The sequence below is a fragment of the Mobula birostris genome, chromosome 7 (genome assembly GCF_030028105.1).
Source record: "Mobula birostris isolate sMobBir1 chromosome 7, sMobBir1.hap1, whole genome shotgun sequence".
In the NCBI taxonomy this organism is placed as follows: Eukaryota; Metazoa; Chordata; class Chondrichthyes; order Myliobatiformes; family Myliobatidae; genus Mobula; species Mobula birostris.
In genome coordinates, this window is record NC_092376.1 from 53,008,647 (window position 1) to 53,033,633 (window position 24,987).

The 24,987-nt window shown below is 40.1% G+C and overlaps 1 protein-coding gene across 9 annotated transcripts in view; it reads right to left on the reverse strand.

The window, feature by feature from the left end:
• The window catches only part of dync2h1 (dynein cytoplasmic 2 heavy chain 1), a 474,884-nt gene that overhangs the window by 136,361 nt on the left and 313,536 nt on the right, over positions 1 to 24,987 (reverse strand). For 8 of the 9 annotated variants that reach the window (XM_072263133.1, XM_072263132.1, XM_072263135.1 and 5 more), the window contains 3 exons: positions 18,031 to 18,191; positions 13,293 to 13,418; positions 3,697 to 3,807 (listed from right to left, as the gene is read on the reverse strand). In XM_072263133.1, coding sequence (XP_072119234.1) covers positions 3,697 to 3,807; positions 13,293 to 13,418; positions 18,031 to 18,191 — 398 coding nt within the window. Of the gene's footprint in view, positions 1 to 3,696; positions 3,808 to 13,292; positions 13,419 to 18,030; positions 18,192 to 24,987 lie in introns of those variants that run through there. The other variant, XM_072263138.1, reaches the window with a different exon arrangement.

The window sequence follows — 24,987 nt, forward strand, 5'->3', positions numbered from 1 at the left end:
AAGAGATTTGGCATGTCACAAAAGACTCTAGAAATTTCAACAGCTATATCATGGAGAGCATTCTGACTGGTTGCTTCACCAGCTGGTAATTATTTACTTTATTTATTTAGAAATACCATGCATTACCCGGCCCTTCCAGCCCACAAGCCTGCGCTTCCCAAGCACACCCATTGACCAATTAACCTACTAACCTATACATCTTTGGAATGTGGGAAGAGAATGGGGCACTGGAGGAAACCAACACGGTCATAGGGAGAACATACAAACTCCTCTTAGACAACGGTGGGCATTGGACCCAGGTCACTGGCACTGTGATAGCATTACGCTAACCAGCATGCTAACGGGCTGCCTCCATGGAGGCGCCAATGCACAAGATTGAAAACCAGATGCAGAGGGTTGTGGGCACTAACCTCCCCGCCATTGAGGACATCTTCAAAAGACGATGCCTCAAGAAGATGGCATCCATCTTGAAGGACACTCATCATCTAAGGCTTGCCCCTTCTCATTACTACCATCAAGGAGTAGGTACAGGAGCCTAAAGATGCACACTCAATGTTTTAGGAACAGCTTCTACTCCTCCACCAGATTTCTGAATGGTCCATGAACCCATGAACACTACCTCACTGTTTTGTTTTCTTTTTGCAGTAGTTACTTTTTTCATATTCTTATTTTAACTTATAATCATTCGGCACTGTCCTACTGCTGCAAAACAATGAATTTCATGATATGTATCAGGATGATAAACCTCATTTTAATTCATAATATTCCAAAAATCACACTGTCTTGCACAACTGCGACATAATATTCCAAATTTGATACATGTCCTGATTGATGAAGGCCAACATGGCAAAAGTTTTCTTCACCCCTCTATCTGCTTACAGGTCCACTTCAGGGAACTATGTACTTGCACTCTGAGGTCCATCTGTTCTGCAACATTCCCCAGGGCCCTACCATTCTCCATGGAAGCCGTAATCTCATTTGTCTTCCCAAAATGCAACAACTCACACATTTCTGTATTAAGGTCTATGTGCCATTCCTTGGCCCATTTACTCAGTTGATCAAGATCCCTCTGTAAATCTTAATAAGCTGTTAGTTTTACCTAGAGGGATGATGGGGCTTCCAATCAAAGGACATTTGATACATTATGGTTAATTCACAATCCCCTTATCAACTTCATCAAACAAGCTCTTACCCCTTTTGGTAAAGAAGCCAACAGTCCCTTCACAGACTTCATTTGTGGTTGACTAAGGCAGCTCATATGTTTAGACACTCTGAAGCTCCTGCAAACTGGCCTTAGACAAGTTGTCTGTGAGGCACAGTTAGAGTTAAGCTACCTTGTGGTGTACTTGATAGCTTTGACATCAATTTTATCAGGACAAACCTCCTGATGCTGCTGATGTTTTGAAGCAATGTTGGTAGACCATGCTCGGTTGAACAGTGATGATTACCTGTAATGGTGAGGGAGATTCAGATATCTTTGCTCAAACAATGATTCAATCTGGTAGGTACCAGTGCTTGGATAACAGGTACTATCATGTTTGTCTCTCTGGCTAAACAGGATGCTTATATTAACAAAGATCTGTTGTATTTTTCAAGTATTTTGTTAGAAGGTGGATTCCTGTGGGACTTAGTCTTCTGTATTCCTTCCTCAATAGCCAAAGGATTCTGACTCTTCCTACCCTGGCATTCAATTTGCCCACGAGAATAAGTTAGTCTTCCTTTGGAATATAGGCCAGGATTTTTTCAAGATCAGTTACGTTCTTCTTTTTTCATCTAAACCTTCTAAGATTGTGTACAGGTAACCATAGTGCTTTTGCTCCATATCAGAGTGAGCCAAATAAGGCATTCTTGAACTCTGGAGAGGGATTTACAGAGAAACCAGACCAGCAAATTCTTTATGGGGAAACACACACTGTGAAGAGGGCATTTCTCTTCCAGTCTGGCCCTACAGAATATGTGCCCGTTATCTTATTCTCTAAATTGCCTCTTTCAGAATCAGATTTAATATCACCGGCATATATTGTGAAATTTGTTGTCTTTCAACCAGCAGTACAATACATAATAGAAAAGAGTGTGAACTACAGTGACTACAGTGACTACACACACATATATATATATATAAATATTATATACACACACACATATTAAATAGTTAAATTAAATAAGTAGTGCAAAAATAAAAATTAAAAAGTAGTCAAGTAGTGTTCATGGATCACTGTCGTTCAGAAATCAGACGGCAGAGGGGAAGAAGCTGTACCTAAAACATTGAGTGTGTGCCTTCAGGCTTTTGTACTTTCTTCCAGATGTAGCAATGAGAACTAGGCATGACCTAGGTGACAGGGGCTCCTTAATGATTGATGCCATCTTTTTGAGGCATTGTTCCTTGAAGATGTTTTGGCTAATACAGAAGCTAGTGCCAATGATGGACATCACTAAGTTTACAACTCTTTGCAGCTCCTTTCGATACCATGCAGTAGCACTCCACCCCTCATATCAGACATTGAGGTAGCCTGTCAGAATGCTCTCCATGGTACAGCTGCAGAAATATGCGGTGTCTTTGGTAACGTACCAAATCTCTGCAAACTCCTAATGAAATGTAGTCACTGTTGTGCCTTCTTTGTAGCTGCATCGATATGTTGAGTCCAGGATATTAACACTGAGAAAGTTGAAATTGATCACTTTCTATTTCTAATCCCTCTATGAGCACTGGTGTGTGTTCCCAAGTCGACAATCAGTTCTTCAGTCTTACTGATGTTGAGTGCAAGGTTGTTACAGCATCAGCACTGAACTAGCTGATAAATCTCGCTCCTGTACATCCACTCAGCACCATCTGAAATTCTGTTAACAATAGTTGTATCATCAGTACATTTATAGAAGCCATGTGAGCTCATTGCTCATTTCTTGCCCATTTTTTTTCATCCTGAATGGTGATGTCAACATTAATACACTTGAGTTCCCAAGCAACAATAGTGGAGAGGCATTAAGCTCTTTCACAGTTGTAATGTCCATGAGGATCCTGATATTACCCTCCATGTTATCAATGTTTCTTTTTAATGGGGAACAACTACAACCATTGCATACCCATTACCACAGGGACTTCACAATTCAAGCTTTTGAGCTGGCAACAAGGGGAGACCAAAATGACTGAAAACCTTTTCGCTTGTAATCAAAACCTTTTCATTTGTAATCAAAACCTGATGTCATTAACATCTTCATTCTTCAAAAATAAAATCACCTCAGCTAACTTTTGTTGATGAACCATAAAGTCAACAAAAAATAATACAAACCTCAGTATTTTTGGATTTACAAAAGAAAGGTTCTTTGATGCTAAGTGACAGGTTGTACATAAATAAGGGTCCATGAAGGATAAGGAAGGAAAACAGAATGACAGATATTCTTACAATCATTTAATGTCTGGGACCTCCATGCATGCTATCAAATGTCCATGCCCCAGACCTTGTGACAGGTTTGGAAGCCAGCCAAATGGTTGATGTCTCCGGAGCCAACTAAAGTTTACTTAAAAGCTGAGACCTGTAGTCATTATTTCTCTAATACAGGCAATGACCTCTGCCAGATCTAGGGTAATATCTTTATGACCAATGTAATATCATCAAGATTATATTTGACCACACAATCTAGCTATTTAATATCATATTTCCCATTGAATATAACATTAATCAGTTGTTACTCACTTACCTCATATGTTATTTTGAGGCTAGACTGCAGTAATATTGGAGTAAACTTTGGATGGCTTTCAGCAGTAAGCCAAAGACGGAAATGTGTATGAAATTCAAGTCTGTTCAGCTCCTGAAGAAAAACAAGTTAGCTTACTGACAATTTGCAATTTTTTATTATTATTTATTTATTAGCAATTACTTATTTTAAATATCTTCTGAGGGTAGAATTCCTCAGAGATTGTCAACTTAGTACTCAGCTGACCAAAACTAAGCATCTGCCAGGCAATAATCAGGAAATTCTTCCTGCAAAACACCAACTTCTGCCCCAGTTCTGCCCTGTGCCATTATTAACCATGTATTAGTTAGGGAAAGACTTACTTCATGCCAGAACTGAAGAAAATGGCTAACACAAGAGGGCACAGTTTTAAGGTGCTTGGAAGTAGGTACAGAAGAGATGTCAAGAGTTAAGCTTTTTTTACGCAGAGAGTGGTGAGTGCGTGAAATGAACTGCTGGCAACGGTGGTGGAGGGAAATACAATAGGGTCTTTTAAGAGAGTCCTAGATAAGTACATGGAGCTTAGAAAAATAGAGGGCTATGGGTAACCCTAGGTAATTTCTAAAGTAAGTACATGTTCGGCACAGCATTGTGGGCCAAAGGGCCTGTATTGTGCTGTAGGTTTTCAATGTTTCTATGGTTCTAAAATATAGACATTAGATCATATTTGACATATCAAGTAGAATAAAGCATGAGAATAGGAACATTTGATTATTTATCTAAATGGTTCTAACTGTCTCCTGAAGGCAGAAAATAAAATCTGCCCTATTTGAGAGATGGTCAAAAAGATCTGAAATCTGGTATAATACAGTATACACATATTGTTTGAGAATAATAATGACACATTTTAATTGAAATAATGAAAAAAATGATTAAATCCTTTAACTTAATAAATATTCTGTGAATTAAGAAATACTTGGTTGCTTTCTTAGCTTCAAAATGTGTAATAAATGTTTATTATAAATATTTAGATATCTACACTGAAAATTGGGGACCCATGTACAACCAAGCCATTTCAACTGCTAGCTATTCATTTATCATTTGAAAACAGGTGGATTACAACTGAAAATCAACTGAACATTACAATCTTCCAAGATTCATATCATGTTGATTTCTACTGAGTCTCAGAATCATATAGATGACCTTGAGGCTATTCGTTGCTCAGGGTCGACCACGGATACTGCACCTCAGCTACATATGTGATAAGCAAGCCAGGGCAGCAGAATATGGAGAACAAGCTGTTACCCGTATAGCAGGCTCCTCTATCCACAGAGCTGATGAATCCAAAGGAACGGCAGAGAGTGATACAGTTTGGCACCAGCAGAATCGCAGGAGTTGCCAGTCAACAATGAATTCAATATAGAACTGCCTTAGGGGACTCCAGCTCTGACTTTTTCCTCAGGGTTTACTCCCAAAGCCTTCGCTGTGAGTGGGTATAGCCACAAGGTAGCAGTGGTTTGAGATTTGTTTTTCTTCTCCCAGATGAGCTGCCAACCACAGCTGACGAGTCTGAAACGACTCATTCTAAGGAGCCAGCACCTGCATTTGCCCCTTCTCCTGTCAGTAGAAATGGTACCACCTAGCTTAGTAGCTAAGTACATGTGAAGGTGAGGATTTGGACTTAGTTGTCAGAGGTTATTTGAAATGCATGCCATTGGGAGCATTTAACAGGTAGTGAGAGCTTGTTCCCACTACCATCCCTGGCTATAACATCCTTAAGGATAACGATTACCTAAATGTACCAGAGATATATTTCCAGCTTATGCAAATTACTCATGTATAAACCCTCCAGTTCTAATTGTAGCGAACACGAGGAAATCTGCAGATGCTGAAATTTCAAGCAACACACATAAAAGTTGCCGGTGAACGCAGCAGGCCAGGCAGCATCTCTAGGAAGAGGTACGGTCGACGTTTTGGGCTGAGACCCTTCGTCAGGACTAACTGAAAGAAGGGCTAGTAAGCTTCAGTTAGTCCTGACGAAGGGTCTCGGCCCGAAACGTCGACCGTACCTCTTCCTAGAGATGCTGCTTGGCCTGCTGCGTTCACCGGCAACTTTTATGTGTGTTGCTTGAAATTCCAGCATCTGCGTTCACCAGCAACTTTTATGTCTAATTGTAGCCAGTTCTTTTTACAGTTTCTCCATGCGTTTTCAGTAGTGTCTGAATGCTTTCAATGTCTTCCACTTCCTTGATATTTCATATGAGCTAAGATACTGTAACAGACACATGTTGTCAAATGCCGAACAAGTATTACCACATCAAATACTAACTTGCAATGATTCTGATCTCAAATAAGCTGAACATTCAGAGAGTAAAACTATTTCCTATCAAAAAAGCAATGCCATATTAACATGAAGCATGCACTGCCATATATGTGTAAACTCTAATTCTCTAAAGGTATTAAAGCTGATGGCTCTAACACATAAAGACCTCTCATGCTGTTATCTCTTTACAATTCAAAATGATGCAAAACAATGCAACTTGATAACTTAATTTCACATTATTGGCTAGCTTACAATCGCAGTGTTCTAGGAACAACTTCTAGTAATATGAACATATACAATTCAAATACAGCCTTGATATTTGGAACAATTGACATATGATACTTGTAGCAAGCAATATACATACAATGGTTCAACACAATTCCCTGGATAACCAAAACTTAAGAAAATAAAGATTTCCATAGTGTCTTTGACAGCTTTAATTCACTTCAAAAGTAGATCATTTGTTCACAGCAAGATCCCTATGACATCGCTGACCTTTACAACGACTGAGGGACATGGTAGAATAACTCAACAGAGGGATGCAACAAAAAAAAAACAAATTTCAAGGTATTCAATTATTTCTGAGGCAGTGGGTAGTTAGCCAGAGAGGGACAAAGCCATGAATGATCTGAACATAAAGATGGGAAATACTACTTAACCACTTAGTATAATTGTCAAATAAACATCCTTATTATATTTCCGATCTATCACTCAATGATTTCAGATCACGCTAATAGTTTCACGCCTGTTTTCATTTTATGTCATCCAAACCAAATATATTCAAAATGCTCGGTTACATTATGTAAATCATTTGAAAAATATATTAATGCATCTGTACTACTCATTAACCTTTTTTGTGGTAACTTCAATGTATCATTAATGAAACTAAACCACAAGTTATTTGCTCACATAAACAGAATGGACTGACTGACCTATTTACACACTGCTTGATATCTTCTGTATTTTGGTGTTAAGTAGATCTTATTAACTTTATTGGGATAGATCTGATTAGGCTTTTAGAAATAAATCTCTGCTGGAAGGTCCATGCATATAATTAGATTTGTTTTACTTAATTTAGCAATCAGCAGCATTTTACAACCAAGAAACAAAGTTGGGAAGGACACTAATAATAAATATAAAATATACATTAATTATGATATTTTCTCACATTTTTCCAAACTTATAATGGTATTTCAGAAGTAAACTAAGTGAAACAGGTTAAAATGTCAACAACAAAATTAACTTCTGACAAGTATTATGGTCACCCATAGGTTAAGAGTGAATAAAGTCTATTTAGTAAATTAAAATATTTTGGGGGCGGGGGAAGAAATTGAATAGCAGTTAAAAGCATGCTCAGGAATTGGGATGCATAATTAATTTCTATCTATTTGATCCAATGCAAACAGCAAAACAAATTTCATGGTGCCTGCTCACCGTAATAATGTCAATATGCAGCCAGCACTAACTGGCACTTTATTACAGCAGTGTGCTTAACTTTGTAAGGCTAGAAAAGTCTCAACTACTTAAAGCTTACTTACAGACATGAGCCATATTCTGGAACTGACACCAACACAGGAGACATTAAATATATGAGATACTTAATACATAACAAGACTATGTGGATAGCACAGGAGCTATGATTTTTCTCAGCTACACAAAGAACCCTTATGCAGAAAATAGAGGGAAAAAGCAGTGAAGTTAGCAGGATTTCATAAAATATTGAGGAGGCCATATCTGGAATACTCTGTGGAGTGATCACCACAGAATAAAAAGAACATGAATCCTCTAGAGAGTGTAGAGGATATTCACCAGCTTATTGTCTGGGATGTCTCAGTTATGTGGGAAACACTGGATGGAATAAGTTGTTTTTTTGGAGCAGAAAAGGCTCAATGAGACTATATCCGAGTCCTCTAAAATGAATGGTTACATTGCATTTGCCTTCCTTGCCACTGACTCAACATGCAAGTTAACTTTTAAGGTATCCTGCACAAGGACTCCCAAGTCCCTTTGCACCTCGGACTTCTGTATTTCCTCCTTGTTTAGAAAATAGTCTATGCCTTGATTCCTTCTACCAAAGTGCATGATCATACACTTCCCAACACCATATTCCATCTGCCACTTCTTTGCCTATTCTCTCAATCTATAAGTCATTCGGCAAACTCCCTGCTTCTTCAACACTATGTCTTCTCCACCTAGCTTCAAATTGTCCACAAATTTGGCCACAAAGTCATCAATTCCATCATCCAAATCATTGACATATAACATGAAATAAAAACAATCCCATCCTAACTCTTGCTGAACACCAGCATCCAACCACAAAAGGGTCCCTTTATTCTCACTCTTTGCCACCTGCAGTCATCCAATCTTCTATCAACATTAGTATCTTGCCTGTAATACCATGAGCTCTTATCTTGTTAAGCAGCCTCCTGCGTGGCACCTTTTCAAAGATCTTGTGAAAATCCAAGTATACAACATCACTGACTCTCTTTTGTCTATGTTGTCTGTTATTTCTTCAAAGAATTCCAACAGATATGTCAGGCAAGATTTCCCCTTGAGGAAACCATGTTGACTTTGGCCTGTTTTATTATGTGCCTCCTAGTATCCTAAAACCTCATCCTTAATAATGGACTCCAACATCTTCCCAACCACTGGTCAGCAAATATCTGACTTTATCTTCATCCTCTCAAACTGTAGGGTAAATTATGATCACTGCTTCCTAAAGAGTTCCTTATGCTCCCTAATCAAATCTGATTCATTACATAACACACAATCCAGACTTATGCAGTGAAATATAACACCTTCAGTCCTGTATTAATCACTCTTTTAGATTTTTCCCCCATGTTACACTTCAACTCATTTTCACTGTCTGCAATTTTGTCGTATCAACAGCCTGTCCTTCCTCACAATTTCATTATACACTGTATCTACATATACTAACTACCCCATCTTCAGCCAAATCATTCCTGTTCCTATTCCCCTGCCAAATTAGTTTCAATCCTCCTGAACAGCTCTAGTCTAGCACACCTGCCCACCAGGATATTGGTCCCCCATGGGTTCAGGTGTAAACTGTACTTTTTGTATAGGTCATACCTTCCCCAGAAGAAAGCCCAATGACTTAGAAATCTGAAACCCCACCCCCACACCAGTTCCTCAGCCACTCATTTATAGGTATTATCATCCTATTCCTACCCTGATTAGCACGTGGTACTACCTTGGAAATCCTGTTCTTCAGCTGTTCTGCAGTACATGCAGCTGGATGAAGATGAGGTCTCCCCAGATGTCACACATGCTAAGGATTCACTGTTAAAGTTTACCTGGTTAATGAGCAAGAACTATGGAGATATGTACAGCAATGTAAAATAAAAATCAGCTGGGACAAGATGCATCAATCTCTGTTTAGCTGGGCTCACATGCTTCAGATTATCAATAAGTAGAATATTTCTGAAACGGCTGAAAAACACGAGCAAGGTGCTGATGTGTATTTGTGTACTCATGTTTATAGATATATTAGAGAAGTCATGCTGGACATTGCTGAGGATTTGTCCATTAAGAATATCATTTTGCATTGAATTAATTTATTAACCAGTTTTCCAGTGTCACATTGATTAGCAGCTCATTGCTACTTGAAATGGATGATCATGTGTGAGACAATGGTGAAAAGGGACACATTCCTCCCACAGGCAGTCAGACTGCTAAATAGCTGCTCTACCTGACTCTGCTTTGGATACTTTTAACTTGCACTGGACACTTACAACTTGATTTTAAATGACATGTGGCTGTTGTGTTTTACTATTTATTGTTATGTTTATTATTTAGTGTTGCCTGTGTTATGTTATGATTGCACTGCTCCTGAGAAACGCTGTCTCATTCTGCCCTGCAGAGCTGATGTACTGTTAGAATGACAATAAAGTTTTTTGATTTGATTAATAGATTATTTTATCAAAATATTCCTCTTCATACCCTCCACAAAACTGTATCCATCATCCTATATGTTATCTACTGTTCCAACTACAAAGTCTGCCTGTTCTTCAGCCAGTCATTGCTTTGCCACTAGCTTTAATGAAGAATCCAGAGATGGAGCAAACAGTCAGAAGGATCTGTACTTGATCTTCAAAACACCTTAGACTTCTGCTTTTCACTGCACAACCACAGAAGTCTGAGATGTTCTGAAGCAACAGCTACTATTGATTAATCTCTGCAGAATCATTGGCTATCAATCAGCATGGTTCACCCCAATCAGATGCCTCACACATCCATTCTATTAAATCCTGTGTTTAAGGGAAATTACCAAAACTACACATCCAAATGCCTGCACATTCTGACCAGCATCACAACGATACTACCCAAGGACAGAGCTGCAGAGTAGAGGGGCATCCTTTTAGCACAGAGATGAGGAGAAATGTTTTTAGCCAGAGAGTGTTGAATCTGTGGAATTCATTGCACTCAGGTGGCTGTGGAGGCCAAGTCTTTAGATATATTTAAGGCAGAGGTTGATAGATTCTTGATTATTCAGGGCATGAAGGATACGGGGAGAAGGCAGGTGATTGAGGCTGAGACGGAAAATTTAAGTACCCTGAGACCTCAACCTTAATAATCCACACCAACATCTTTCCAACCACTGACATCAGACTAACTGGCCTATAATTTCCGTTTTTCTGCCCCCCTCCCTTCTTGAAGAGTGCAGTAACATTCAACACCTTCCAACACTATGTCACCTCTTACTAATGATTTAATTTCACTTTTTTTTAACCACCAGAGCAATACCACCCCTTCTGCCTTCCTGTCTATCCTTTTGATATAATGTATATCTTTCAACATTAAGCTCCCAGCTATAATCTTCTTTCAGCTATGCCTACAACATCATACATGCCAATCTGTGACTGTATACAAGTTCATCTCATTCCACCAAGATGCAACACTGAGCGTCATAGGAAGTCATTCCTGCCTGTGGCCATCAAACTTTACAACTCCTCCCTTGGAGGGTCAGGCACTCTGAGCCAATAGGCTGGTCCTGGACTTATTTCCATCTGGCATAATTTACATATTATTATTTATTTATGGTTTTATATTGCTATATTTATACTCTATTCTTGGTTGGTGTAACTGTAACGAAACCCAATTTCCCTCAGGATCAATAAAGTATGTCTATCTATCTATCGTATTCCATATACTGGGCGTATTCAAATACAACACCTTCAGTCCTGTATTCACCCTTCTCAATATTGTTCTCCTTTTACATTGCAGCTCATCCTGTTGAATGCAATTTTGCCCTATCAACAGCCCCCTTCACTACGCATTGCCTCTGTTTGTAAACCAGCTACCTCATCTTCAACACTCTCATCTGCCTTTCTTACGATACTTCTTGCATTGAAATATATGCAGCTCAAGGCACTAGTCACACCATGCTCAGCCTTTTGAATCCTAGCTTTGTCTGAGGTCTTATCAACATCTGCCTCCACAACCTCTCCACTAACTGTTCTGGCACTCTGGTTCCCATTCTGCCACAACTCTAGTTTAAATACCACCAAGCAATATTAACAAACCTTCCCACTAGCAAATTAGTCCTCCTCCATTTCAGGTGGAAACTGACCTTTCTGTACAGGACCCATCTTCCCTGGAAGAGAGCCCAGTGATCCGAAAATCTCATGCCCTCCCTCCTACACCAATTCCTTAGCTGCATATTAAACTGTTTAATCTTCCTAGCTCTGGCCTCACTAACACGTGGCATGGGTAGCAATCCTGAGTTCACAACCCTGACTCCCACACACTGCAACTCCCTGAACTTCCTATGCAGAACCTCATCACTCATCCTATCTATGTCATTGGGACCTACATGAATGGCAGCTCTGGCTGTTCCCCTCCCACTTAAGAACGGTGAGGGCTTGATCCGAGATGTCCCGGGCCCTGGCACTCAGGAGGCAGCAATACCACCTGGGAATCTTGTTCTCACCCACAGAACTTCCTCTAACCAATGAATCCCCTATCACCACAACATATCTTTTCTCCTACTTCCATTCTTAGTCAAAATCGGACTCAGTGCCAGAGATCTGACCACTGTGACATTCCTCTGTTAGGTCACACCCACCCCCCACCAGTATCCAGTGATATACCTGTTGATACCCATTGTTGAGGGGAATGGCCACAGGGGTACTCTGCACTGGCTCCTTAACCCTTCCCCCTTCCTGACTGTCTCCCAGGTTCCTGCATACTACACCTTGGGTGTAACTACCTCTCTATTAGTCCTATCTATCGTCCCTTCAGCCCCCCGAATAGTCCAGAGTTCATCTAGTTCCAGCTCCAACTCCTTAACATGGAACATTAGAAGCTGGATGCACTTCTCCCTGCCTTCCCACATCCTGCAAGAGGAGCATTCCAATATTCTGCCTGGTATCTCTGCCGTCCTAGCTGAGAAGATAGAAAGAAGGAAAGGAGAGGGGAAAAAAAAACTTTACCTTGAGCTTTTCTTTTCTAGCTTTCTCTGCCTGAAGCTTCTCTTTGCTGAAGCCTGTAACAGTTTATTATGCTTCCAAGCAGTTGCAAGTTCAATGTGTCCACTAGTGGCTACACAAAGTAGGGTGCTGGAAAGCTCTGGAAGCTTCTTAGTTTGCATTATTATAATAATGGCTATCTCACTGGTTAACTCTTAACTACAAATTTGACCTTATCAATGGGTATAAAAGTAGCTGACTGCAAGGAGAGCCATCTTAATCTTAACATCTTAGCTCATTTGTCTCTTTGCTTAGAAGACTTCAATTACTGTGTGTTTCAATTTTTCCTGGTTCTTTCAATGCTTAATAAAAGGATCATGAAGCAACAAGGCTTGTCCGTCTTTCCGAACTTCTGAAAGAGCCTTGGATTAAAGCACAAGAATCCAACAACTGAGTGCTTGTCCGTGTTTATTAATATTTTGGATACTTTGACTGCCATTTTGATTCTTCAGCTGTTAACTGCATAATATTTTCTTTTCCTATGTAAGCAAGGGATATTTTACTGCAATTTATTACTAGTGGAACTGAAATCTGTGATGAAAATAATTAAACAAATGCCTATTTAAATTCAGTACAGAAATATTTGGCATTGCAACTGCCTTAGTTGTTTTGATCACCAGGATTTTTTGAATATTTATTTGGAAAAATGGACGTGAACAGCCAAGCCAAATGAAATGACTTCTAAAAGAAATTTATCTGATGAGTGTTTTAACAAATTCTGTAAACACAATCCTTTTTCTCTGGCAGTCTTTTAAAAATGTAAAATTTTGACCCAGGTCTCCAAATAAGTTTGAAACTATGCTCCTTACCTTTTCTAAAACTGGCAGCCAGGTTGTAACCAGATGCAAGTTCTTTAAACACAACCATTCTCCACTGCGTGCACATTCCTTTAGTGTTTGGATAGCTACATCAGCTTGACCCTGGCCCATTGCCACCTGCAGATGGTACAAACAAAAAATTTTGTTTCAACTAATACATTGAAATGCTAAATACTTACTAATCACGAGAAACTAGTTAAATATAAAAAACTGAACATCTGTAATATTACATATTAAAACACAGCTGATGAGGGTGGAGCAAAGTTAAGATGGCGATAAACAACAACTCCTTTGTTTGCATCTTTGGAAACGGCTCTATTTCCATCTTTGATATCCCTTTTATTTCCTTTTCAAGGCTCTTTTGAAGACCCTGACCTGGAGTTAACCTCTGACTTTGGTTCTATCTGGGAATGGGACCCACTCTCAGGGCCTCACGACCGGCCACTTTTTGATATGCCAGGGATGTGCCTGGAAGACTAGCATGCCTCAGGGTGCTGGATTTTCGTGGCTCTGGAGACAGGCTGATTCAAGGCCGGTGCCCCAGACTGAGGCGTCGCAGGAGAACATGGAACATCGAGAACTGTGTGTCCAGAGCTAATTCTCTGGGTGCAGAGCTTGGAAAAGGCGATGCCACAGACTTTTAACATCATAAATCAGTGAGTTGTTTGTTATGTCTCCCGTCTCGCTGTGAAACAGGGACACCTCTTTTTCCCTTATTAGGGAGAGAGACAGCCTGTGGTATGTTGAATTACCGGGTGAACGAGTAGTCTTTGGGGTACTGCAAGTCTGTGTCTTTATTGATGCTTTGCTGCGCGCTTGAGTGCTTGGTGGAGGGCACTGATGCTTTTTTGCTAGTGGGGAGATCATTGTCTTTTTGCTGCTTGTGCATGGGAGAAGGGGAGCTAGGGGTGTTTTGGGGGTTCTAACATTTAACTGTCATTCATTCTTCAGGGCACTCCACTGTTTTTGTGGATGCTTATGAAGAAAAAGAATTTCAGGATATATATTGTAAACATTTCTCTAACATTAAATGTACCTATTGAACAATAAAACCGATGTAGTTAATATATAGTCATGAAAATATATTTCTGAAGATTAATAAAAGGTGCACTTTAGTTAAATCGTATTATCACATAATTTAGCAATTTATATTTTGTATAAATTTAAAATATTTAGAGTCTGAACTTTAACATTAGGTTCTAGTACTATTTGGTCTTCTCTCAAGCTAGTTATCATAAGCCTCTACCCAGGAATTCAACTAATCAAGCACTAAAAAGTTTGTCCTCCTTCAAAAATTACATTCCATTAAAGAGCATCTGAGACCAAGTAGATTCTCCAACCAAAGGATCAGAATCAGAATTAACATCCCCTGCATACAGTATGTTATGAAAGTTTTTAACTAAGTGGCAGCAATACTTTGCAATACATGATAATATAAAAAAATCAATCAATTACAGTAAGTATATATATGTATCCTAAATTGTTAAATTAAAAATAGTGCAAAAACAGAAAAAAATAAAAGTGAGGTAGTGTCCAAGGGTTCAATGTCCATTTAAGAATCAGATGGCACAGGGGAAGAATCTGTCCCTGAATCCCTGAGTGTGTGCCTTCAGGCTTCTGCACCTCCTTACTGACAGTAATAATGAGAAGAGCACATGTCCTGGGAGATGGGATCCTTAATAATGGATGCTGTCTTTCTGAGGCACCATTCCCTGAAGAAGTCTTGGATACAACAGAGACTAGTACCCATGATGGAGCTGACTAATTTTACAACTTTCTGTAGCTTCTTTTGGTCCTGTGCAGAAGGCCCCCCCCACCACCAAACCAGACAATGTTGCATCCTGTCAGAACGCTCTCCACCGTACATCTATAGAAGTTTTTGCGAGTTTTAGGTGACATACCAAATCTGCTGAAACTCCTAATGAAACATAGCCATTGTCTTACCTTCTTTATAGTTGCAGATATATGTTGGGACCAGATTAGATCGTCAGAGATCTTGACACTCAAGAACTTGAAATTGCTCACTCTCTCTATGAAGATTGGTTTGTGATCCTTCACCTTATCTTTTCTGAAGTACACAATCAACTGATTGGTCTTACTAACAATGAATGCAAGGTTGTTGCTGCAACCAGCTAGTATATCTTGCTCCCGTCTGCTCTCTCGTCTCCATCTGAGATTCTGCCAACAATGGCTGTATCATCAGCAAATTTATAGATGGCATTTGAGCTATGCCTAGACACACAGTATAGAGAGAGTAGAGTGTGTGCTAAAGCACATATCCCTGAGGACTGCCTGTGTTGATCGTCAGCAAGGAGGAGATTACCAATCTACACAGATTGCAGTCTTCTGGTTAGGAAGTCAAGGATCCAATTGCAGAGGGAGGTACAGAGGCCCAGGTTCTGTACTTTATCGATCAGGACTGTAGGAATGATGGTGTTTAACGCTGAGCTATGATCAACGAACAGCATCTAGACACAGGTGTTTGTATTGACCAGGTGATCTATGGCTGTTTGAAAAGCCATTAAGATTACATCTGCCGTAGACCTATTGTGGCAATAGGCAAATTGCAGTGGGTCCAGGTCCTTGCTGAGGCAGGAATTCATTCAAGCCATGACCAACCTCTCAAAGCATTTCATCTCTGTAGACATGAGTGCTACTGGACAATAGTCATTAAGGCAGCTCTCACTACTCTTCTTGGATTCTTGGGCACTGGTATAATTGCTGCCCTGTTGAAGCAGGTAGGAACTTCCGACAATAGCAGTGAGATGTTAAAAATATCCATGCATACACCCACCAGTTGGTTGGCACAAGTTTTTCAGAGTCTTACATCTGGGCCTGCCACCTTGCGAGGGTTCAACCTCCTGAAAGACAGCAAGACATGTCCTCCTAGATAGAGATCACAGAGTCACCGGGTGCAGTAGGGATCTTCACAGCTGTAGTTATAGTCTCCATTTTAAAGCAGCATAAAAGGTGTTGACCTCATCTGGTAGTGAAGCATCACTGTCATTCATACTCTTGGGTTTCACTTTGTAGGAGGTAATGTCCTGCAAACCCTGTCACAGTTGACATGCATCCGATGTCGCCTCCAACCTCACTTGGAATTGTCTCTTTTTTCTTGAAACAGCCCTCCACAAGTCATACCCGGTTTTCTTGAACAGACCTGATTCACTAGACTTAAATGCCACAGTTCTAGCCCTCAGCATGCGACAAACCTCCTGGTGCATCCATAGCTTTTGATTTGGAAATTTACAGCAAGTTTTCATAGGCACACACTCATCTACACAGGTTTTAATGAAGTCAGTAACAACTACAGCATACTCATTCAGTTTCGAAGATGAATCCCTGAATACAGTTCCACCCACTGATTCAAAGCAGTCCTGGAAGCACTCCTGTGCTTCCCTAGTCCATACTTCGTTGGCCCTCACTACTGGTACTGCAGTCTTCCGTCTCTGCGTATACGCAGGGATTAGAAGTACAACCAGGTGATAAGACTTCCCAAAGTGTGGGCATGGATATCTTGTAGCCTCACATGTTTCTCTATATACTTTCAAAAACTGGGAAACTAGAATCATCCACATGACAGTATCTAAACAAAGTTCCATATAAATTAAATCTAACAGAGTTAGTAAAAGATGCCTGTTCTATGAATAATCTCAATGCAGATAAATTTTATATGTCGCTCAACTCTTGCTGCCATTAGGTGGATGTCTTAGAGAGGATAAAAAAAAGTCCTGAAACCAGAGTAGACTTATTTCCTGACGGGTACCAATTCAAGCAAAAATGTGCACAAAATTGCTTTACTTCAGGTTAGACCTCAATTTAAAAGCATAATTCTGGTTTGGGGAGTTGTGTAAAGAATTCAAGCCTCATTATATGGTATCTTAATATTGTAGTCTGAATTTTCAGTTTAATCCCTCCAAATAAGAAAGAAAATGCTTTGTTTTTCTTTCTAAATGGGCTTATTAACATGCATGAAAAATGAAATGCAACGAATATTCAGCAGATACAAGAGGAAAGCTAAAGCTTCATCATAACTAGGGAAATGTAGAGTGGTAAACTGATTTATTGCAGCTGCTCTAAATAGAAGGAATTTAAATTGAAGGAAATGAATACGTACAATGAAGAGTAGAAAATTCTGGAATGAGGCGATACAAATACAATTACAAGAAGTCTGAAATAAAAAGAATTGATAGAAAAATACAGCAAGGCAATCAGCATAATTGGAGAGAGAAAATATTAACACTACAGAAGGACAACAGATAGATTAGAACTGAGCAGTCATAATATAAAGTAGTCACCTGAATTCATTGAATTCAATGTTAAATGCTGAGAGCTGTAATATCCCTACTCAGATAACGATATCCTATTTATTGGATTGTTTGTGGACGTGGCAATGGTAGAAGTGAAACGTAGACTTAAAGAGGCACACAAGTGAATACTCAGTCACTTTTCATTGCACAGTGTCCTGCAATGAACATTTGGTTTCTCCAAAGCAGAGTGCATGATGTCATGGACAACTAATACAGCACACTAGATGGGAAGAGGTATAAGCTGGGCATCCATTACAGGTCCACAGACTCTCATATCCATCTGGACTAAACTTCCTTCCATCCTAGTTATCCTCTTAAGATTTATTAAAGAATCTCAGGATTGTATATGGTGACATTTTTGTACTTTGATAATAAATTTACTTCGAAATTTAGAACTTTGAACAGACTTTCTTCTGTACCTCATGGAAGTTTTCTCTACCAATGGTTTCACTGGCCAGCTCTTGAAGTTCTTGGGATGGGTCAGCACCGGGTGAAATGATAATGAGAACTGGTTCGGTTGCCAGTGTTTCACTTAAAAGGCGTTTCAGACTTAAGAGAGGTGGGGATAATTCCTTCATTCCTAAAATGAATACAAATCTACATTAATATTTCACAGGATAAAAACTGACAAATTGCAGAAATCAGAATAAAAATGATTTGAACATTTATCTGTAAATGTAACATTATAATAAAGACTAATAAAATACAGCAGGCTGAATATCACTGCTGTAGATATATCATTACATTTTTGTACAATTTTGGAATTCCATAAGGTTTTTAAATTGTACAAAAATATTTGTATTCTTAAATACAAGTATCACTTCTTTCAGAGTAGACTTAAGTAAAAAATAAAGTCGATGCTAGGCAAATTCTATGATCAGAAGTTCCAAAGCTTTGTTGTAAGAGTGGCTGAAAGTCGCCATAGCTTCCAAAGTTCCATTTAATTAAGGCACATTTTGAGCATTACTATTGAGAACACTTGGCTCAGATTTGTAGCCTTTTGTTCAGAACCACAGTTTATTACCCAACCAATGCTGGTTTTAATCACTATTTAAAAAGACACTTGGACTTACATTAGCAACTATAAAACAAAAAAAATTGAAAATACTCAGCGCATCGGATAATATTATTGAAGAGAGAAACAGAGATTCGGGTTATTGTCCTTTCACTAGCATTGGAAATTTATTAGACTAGTAACAGGTTTTAAGCTTTACATAGAATAGTACAGCACAGTACAGGCCCTTCGGCCCACAATATTGTGCTCACTCTAACCAAAGATCATTACTCAATATGTAAACAATACTAGTTTTCATTGATGCAGCCAGGCTTGCTAACTGCAAGCAGGATTTTCAGGATATTTTTTTCAATTTTCAGAATCCACTTTACTTTGCTTCTAAGGTAGCACCGTGCTCCACATATTTATGTGGAGAAGATCATGGATGCTAAGGAATTGAGGCGGATGAATTGGACATATTGGATCACATATGAATTATCAAATAGGAAGTATTAGATGCATAAATCAAAGAACCTGCTCAAGTACATCGTTGGATCTTTTGGGAATTGAGGGAAGAAACTGCTGAGGCCCTTGCAGAGATACTTGCTTCATCTTTAATCAGAAGTGAAACTCCTGAAGATTGAAGGATGGCTAATTTTGTACCATTATTTAAGAGAGGCAGCAAAGCCAAGTCAGGGGATTACAGGCCAGTGGGCCTCACATCAGTGGTGGGGAAGTTACTGGAAGGGGTTCTGAGGGACAGGATCTATCAGCATTTGGATAGACAAGGTCTCAAAAGGGATAGTCAGCGTTGATTTATGAGTGGGAAACTGTGCCTGTAAATCTGTTAGAACTTTTTTAAATTGTAGCCAAGAGGGAAGACAAGGGCAAGGTAGCGGACATAGTCTGCATTGATTTAGCAAAGCCTTTGACAAGGTTTCACATGGCACGTGGATCTGGAAGGTTAGGTCAGGTGGGATCCAGGAGGCTACCTAACTGAATTCATAACTGAATTGATCGTAGGAAGCAGAGGGAGAAAATGGAAGGCTGTTTCTCAGATTTGTTTCTGGTGGACAGTTCATCTGTTGCTATTTGCATGGGGGAGTTACAACCCATGTGACTGGTAAGGGATGTAGTACTCTAAATGAGATGTAACTAATAGGATTGGAGAATGGGAAATGTAGTTCCCTTGTTTAAAAAAGGTAATAGGGAGAATCCTGGGAACAATAGACCGGTGAGTCTTACGTCGGTGCTCTGCAAACTACTGGAAAGGATTCTTAAGGATAGGATCTACGAGCATTTGGCAAAGTACAGTCTACTCAAGGATAGTCAACATGGCTTTGTGAAGGGAAGGTCGTGCCTCACGAGCCTAACTGAGTTTTTTGAAGAGGTAACAAAAGAAATTGATGAGGGTAGGGCAGTAGATGTGGTCTACATGGATTTTAGCAAGGCATTTGACAAGGTCCCCCACTAGAGACTCATCCAGAAAGTCATGAGGCATGGGATCAGTGGAACCTTGGCTGTTTGGATAAAAAATTGGATTACAGGAAGAAAGCAGAGGGTAGTAGTGGAAGGAAGGTATTCTGCCTGGAGGTCGGTGACTAGTGGAGTGCCACAAGGATCTGTCCTGGGACCCCTGCTCTTTGCGATTTTTATAAATGACCTGGATGAAGAGGCAGAAAGATGGCTGAGTAAGTTTGCGGATGATACGAAGATTGAAGGAGTTGTCGAAGGTTACAAGAGGATATAGACAGGATGCAGAGTTGGGCAGAAAAGTGGCAGATGGAGTTCAATCTGGATAAGTGTGAGGTGATACATTTTGGAAGGACAAACCAGAAGGCGGAGTACAGGGTTAATGGTCAGTTACTTAAGGGCGTAGGTGAACAGAGGGACCTTGGGATTCAAATCTATACATACCTCAAGGTCGCTGCACAGATTGATAGGATAGTTAAGAAGGCCTATGGGATGTTAGGCTTCATTAATAGGGGGATTGAGTTCAAGAGTAGAGAGGTCATGTTGCAACTCTACAAATCTCTGGTGAGGCCACACTTAGAGTATTGTGTTCAGTTCTGGTCACCTCATTATAGGAAGGATGTGGAAGTTATGGAGAGGGTGCAGAGGAGATTTACCAGGATGTTGCCTGGATTGGAAAACAAGTCTTATAAGCAAGGTTAGCAGAGCTGGGACTCTTCTCTTTGGAGCGTAGAAGGATGAGAGGGGACTTGATAGAGGTCTACAAGATTATGAGAGGCATAGATAGGGTGGATAACCAGTACCTGTTTAGAAACATAGAAACATAGAAAATTGATGCAGGAGTAGGCTATTCGGCCCTCCAAGCCTGCACCACCATTCAGTACAATCATGGCTGATCATCCAACTCAGAACCCTGTACCTGCCTTCTCTCCATACCCCCGATCCCTTTAGCCACAAGGACCATATCTAACTCCCTCTTAAATATAGCCAATGACCTGGCCTCAACTGTTTCCTGTGGCAGAGAATTCCACAGATTCACCACTCTCTGTGTGAAGAAGTTTTTCCTCATCTCGGTCCTAAAAGGCTTCTCCTTTATCCTCAAGCTGTGAGCCCTCGTTCTGGACTTCTCCAACATCGGAAACAATCTTCCTGCATCTAGCCTGTCCAATCCCTTTAGAATTTTATACGTTTCAATCAGATCCCCCCCTCAATCTTCTAAATCCCAGAAAGTATAAGCCTAGTCGATCCAGTCTTTCATCATATGAAAGTCCTGCCATCCCAGGAATCAATCTGGTGAACCTCCTTTGTACTCCCTCTATGGCAAGAATGTCTTTCCTCAGATTAGGGGACCAAAACTGCACACAATACTCCAGGTGTGGTCTCACCAAGGCCTTGTACAACTGCAGTAGAACCTCCCTGCTCCTGTACCCGAATCCTCTTGCTATGAATGCCAGCATACCATTCACCTTTTTCACCGCCTGCTGTACCTGCATGCCCACTTTCAATGACTGGTGTATAATGACACCCAGGTCTCGTTGCACCTCCCCTTTTCCTAATTGGCCACCATTCAGATAATAATCTGTTTTCCTGTTCTTGCCACCAAAGTGGATAACCTCACATTTATCCACATTAAATTGCATCTGCCATGAATTTGCCCACTCACCTAACCTATCCAAGTCACTCTGCATCCTCTTAGCATCCTCCTCACAGCTAACACTGCCGCCCAGCTTCGTGTCATCCGCAAACTTGGAGATGCTGCATTTAATTCCCTCGTCTAAGTCATTAATATATATTGTAAACATCTGGGGTCCCAGCACTGAGCCTTGCGGTACCCCACTAGTCACTGCCTGCCATTCTGAAAAGGTCCCATTTATTCCCATTCTTTGCTTCCTGTCTGCCAACCAATTCTCTATCTACATAAATACCATACCCCCAATAACATGTGCTTTAAGTTTGCACACTAATCTCCTGTGTGGAACCTTGTCAAAAGCCTTTTGAAAATCCAAATATACCACAGCCACTGGTTCTCCCCTATCCTAGTTACATCCTCAAAAAATTCTATGAGATTCATCAGACATGATTTTCCTTTCACAAATCCATGCTGACTTTGTCTGATGATTTCACTGCTTTCCAAATGTGCTGTTATCACATCTTTGATAACTGACCCTAGCATTTTCCCCACCACCGATGTTAGGCTAACCGGTCTATAATTCCCTGGTTTCTCTCTCCCTCCTTTTTTAAAAAGTGGGGTTACATTAGCCACCTCCAATCCTCAGGAACTAATCCAGAATCTAAAGAGTTTTGAAAAATTAAAACTATTGCATCCACCATTTCTTAGGCTACTTCCTTATGCACTCTGGGATGCAGACCATATGGCCCTGGAGATTTATCTGCCTTTAATCCCTTCAATTTACCTAACACCACTTCCCTACTAACATCTATTTCCCTCAGTTCCTCCATCTCACTAGACCCTCGGTCCCTTACTTTTTCCAGAAGATTATTTATGTCCTCCTTAGTGAAGACAGAACCAAAGTAGTTATTCAATTGGTCTCCTATGTCCTTGTTACCCATGATCAATTCACCTGTTTCTGACTGTAAGGGACCTACATTTGTCTTAACCAATCTTTTTCTTTTCACATATCTATAAAAGCTTTTACAGTCAGTTTTTATGTTCCCTGCCAGCTTTCTCTGATAATCATTTTTCCCTTTCCTAATTAAGCCTTTTGTCCTCCTCTGCTGGACTCTGAATTTCTCCCAGTCCTCAGGTGTGCCGCTTTTTCTGGCTAATTTGTATGTTTCTTCTTTGGAATTGATACTATCCCTAATTTCCCTTGTCAGCCATGGGTGCACTACCTTCCCTGGTTTATTCTTTTGCCAAACTGGGATGAACAATTGTTGTAGTTCATCCATACGATCTTTAAATGCTTGCCATTGCATATCCACCGTCAACCCTTTAAGTATCATTTGCCAGTCTATCTTAGCTAATTCATGTCTCATACCTTCAACGTTACTCTTCTTTAAGTTCAGAACCTTTGTTTCTGAATGAACTATATCACTCTCCATCTTAATGAAGAATTCCACCATATTATGGTCACTCTTACCCAAGGGGCCTCGCATGACAAGATTGCTAACAAACCCTTCCTCATTGCTCAATACCCAGTCTAGAATGGCCTGCTTTCTAGTTGGTTCCTCGACATGTTGGTTCAGAAAACTATCCCACATACATTCCAAGAAATCCTCTTCCTCAGCACCCTTACCAATTTGGTTCACCCAGTCTATATGTAGATTGAAGTCACCCATTATAACTGCTGTTCCTTTATTGCACGCATTTCTAATTTTCTGTTTAATGCCATCCCCAACCTCATTACTACTGTTAGGTGGCCTGTACACAACTCCCACCAGCGTTTTCTGCCCCTTAGTGTTATGCAGCTCTACCCATATCGATTTCACATCCTCCCAGCTAATGTCCTTCCTTTCTACTGCGTTAATCTCCTCTCTAACCAGCAATGCCACCCCACCTCCTTTTCTTTCATGTCTATCCCTCCTGAATATTGAATATCCCTGAATGTTGAGCTCCCATCCTTGGTCACCGTGGAGTCATGTCTCTGTGATCCCAACTATATCATATTCATTAATAACTACCTGCACATTCAATTCATCCACTTTGTTACGAATGCTCCTTGCATTGGCACACAAAGCCTTCAGGCTTGCTTTTACAACACTCTTAGCCTTTATAAAATTATGTTGAAAAGTGGCCCTTTTTGACTTTTGCCCTGGATTTGCCAACCTGCCACTTTTATTTTTCACCTTACTATTTTTTGCTTCTAACCTCATTTTACACCCCTCTGTCTCTCTGCACCTGTTCCCATCTCCCTGCCACATTAGTTTAAATCCTCCTGAACAACAGTTGCAAACGCTCCCCCTAGGACATTGGGCACAAATAGCAAACACCAGAGGGCATATGTACAAAGTTAAGGGAGGGAAGTTTAGGGGAGACATCAGGGGTAAGTTTTTTTAACACAAAGGGTTGTGGCTGCCTGGAATGACTTGCCAGGGATGGTGGTGGAGGCTAAAACATAAGGGGTATTTAAGAGCCTCTTGGACAGGCACATGAATGAAAGAAAAATAGAGGGTTACGGATATTACGGGTTTAGTACTTTTTTTAGGAGTGTATGGGTCGGCACAACATCGAGGGCCGAAGGGCCTGTACTGTGCTGTAGTATTCTAGTGTCTAGTGTCTAATATAACATGGATATTCATCATGTTATTTTTGATTGCTCAGATAGGTTTCTGGCACTACATTTCAACAATTTATTCAACTGGCAATTTCTCTTCCATCCGGTATAGATGGTTTTGGTTACATTAAATCAATAGCTCAACTTAGATAAGCAGTAGTTCCAACAATCAAAGAACTACAAATAAAGGTACTATGAACTTTAATTCATTAGATTGTGCTTTGATCTAAAGTGAAGAAAACAAATTTTAAAAATTATTCAAAAGATACTTCAAGCTGAAACTGGAGTTTGTGGCAAGAACTAAAGGCATAGATTTTTTTCAAGTGCGGAGATATGTGCATCCTACATAACATTTTCTAGAAAAAAATGGATGGAATACGGTAAAAGTCTAATAATCCACGATTAGACTACCCAGAATCCCTGATTGCTTGGCATCTGGTTCATCAGGAATCGTTTGTTGAACTCCCTTTCAACTCACTATGTCCCAGTTCCCCAGCTCTCTTTCAACATTGGGGCACCAGTTCCCATCTTAGTGTGCTTTATGACTGCCAATACTTCCTACTTGGTAATTCATATGTGTTTCAATATGTCACAACTCATTTGTCTCAATTCACTAGCATCCATAATCTTCTCCACATAAATATCATACTCAAGTCTTGGCAACACTCCAAACT